Below are 2035 nucleotides of genomic sequence, written 5' to 3' on the forward strand. Positions count from 1 at the left end.
ATCCGAAAATACAATTATTGGTGATGGATTTCTGATAAGATTATTAACCAATCACGTCGCGCCATGTGTCATAATCTGTTCACAATCTTTGAGGATAGATTTCCATCAGATTTTTAACGAATGACGGCATGCCACGTGTCATAATCTGTTCACAATCTTTGAGGATAGATTTCCATCAGATTTTTAACGAATGACGGCATGCCACGTGGCATTATGTACAACCTAATCCTTTCTGAATCCTCCATATAATCCACCATCCATCCTCACAAATCTCACACCAATTTTCTCAAGATCTCTATCATTATTCATAGTTTCTACTTCCTTCTTCACAAAAATCTGTATCATTATTCATAGTTTCTGCTTCTTTCTTACAATGTCTTCTTCTTCCTCAAGGATGATGTGGGAACTCGATCAGGAAGAGGAAGAATTGTTTAACCAATCAGAAGCAATGTTCAAGCACCAGGGGGCAAAAAAAAATGAGAGGGAAGAGGATGAGGAGCGTAAAAGGAGAGATGACGAAGTAAGAATGGGCAGAGCCTCACATTCCCATCGAGTCATCCAAGCTATGGCTCAGATCTGCAGGCCCAGCCGTTCCGGAAACCTTAATAGAAGCAGGCAACGACGAGGTATGGAACTCTTGGATGATTATTTTGTTCCTCATAGTGCATTCCCTGATACATACTTTAGACGTCGTTTTAGAATGGAACGACATTTGTTCAACAAAATCATGACTGCTGTTTACAACCATGATTCTTACTTTGTGCAAAAGAAAGATGCTTTTGGTGCTATGGGTCTACTGCCTGAGCAAAAAATTACTGCTGCCTTGCGGATACTTGCATATGGAGCATTTGCAGATCAAGTGGATGAGATAATGAGGATGGGGAAATCAACCATTCTTGAGTCCCTGATGAGATTTTGCGGAGCAATCGAATCTATCTACACCGCTGAGTACCTTCGCAAACCTACAAACATGGACTTGGAATGGCTGTTGAAGAAGGCCGAGATGCGTGGTTTTCCTGGGATGATTGGAAGCATTGATTGTATGCACTGGACGTGGAAAAACTGTCAAAGTGCATGGCAAGGCGCTTATGGGGACAGAAAAGGAGCAAAAAGTATCATTCTGGAGGCGGTGGCATCTTTTGATACATGGATTTGGCACGCCTTTTTCGGGGTCCCGGGAGCTCAAAATGACATCAATGTCCTTGCCCAATCCCCAGTGTTCAACGATGTCCTGCAAGGAAAGGCACCAAAAGTCACGTATGAGGTCAACAGACGTATGTACGACGGGCCATACTACCTAGCTGACGGCATTTACCTGCGATGGTCAACATTTGTCAAAACAGTGCCACGTCCGCGAAGTGCAAAGGAAAAACACTTTGCAAGCTGTCATGAGGGGTGTAGGAAGGATGTGGAGCGTTGTTTCGGTATCCTCCAAGTTCGCTGGGCGATCGTCAGGGGTGCTACCAGATTGTTTGATGTAAAGTCGCTTCGATCCATCATGATGACGTGCATCATTCTTCACAACATGATTGTGGAAGATGAGTACGATTATGAAGCCATTGATGAATATGAGCCAGACACGATGAACAATTCAAGAACACGTATATATTGTGCTCATGACGCCACCGATGATCCTGTGCAACATAAGCCATTACAAAGGGATGAACGTTACAATGAAAGGCTCATTCAACGATATACTACATTTCAAATGCCAGACATGCACAATGCCCGACAAATTGACTTGATAGAGCACCAGTGGGCATTGAAACAAGCTGAAGATAATTAAGTTCATTTAGTGTGTTTTTTTTAATTTGGTATGTTTATGTTATTTTATTTGGTGTGTTTTATTATTTGGTATGTTTATGTAATTTTTTTAGTGAGTTTTTAATTATTCCGTATGCTTATGTAATTTTATTTGGTGTGTTTTTGTCATTTCAATAAATATTCTCTTAGTATAAATAACATACCAAATTAATTTGAATAAATATTCAATAAATTGGAAACAACATAAATAATACAAACAATAAATAATAAA

At 40.2% G+C, this 2035-nt stretch overlaps 1 protein-coding gene across 1 annotated transcript; it reads left to right on the forward strand.

Annotated features, from left to right (window-relative positions):
* Positions 1-727: 727 nt before the first annotated feature.
* On the forward strand, positions 728-1537 carry LOC137732808 (uncharacterized; the record flags this gene model as incomplete). The annotated part of the gene is made up of 2 exons (XM_068472076.1): positions 728-1131; positions 1237-1537. Coding segments are annotated over exons 1-2 (705 nt in total), but the record flags the coding sequence as incomplete, so codon positions are not given.
* Between the last annotated feature and the right edge of the window lie 498 nt (positions 1538-2035).

Source organism: Pyrus communis, chromosome 4 (assembly GCF_963583255.1).
Source record: "Pyrus communis chromosome 4, drPyrComm1.1, whole genome shotgun sequence".
Classification (NCBI taxonomy): Eukaryota; Viridiplantae; Streptophyta; class Magnoliopsida; order Rosales; family Rosaceae; genus Pyrus; species Pyrus communis.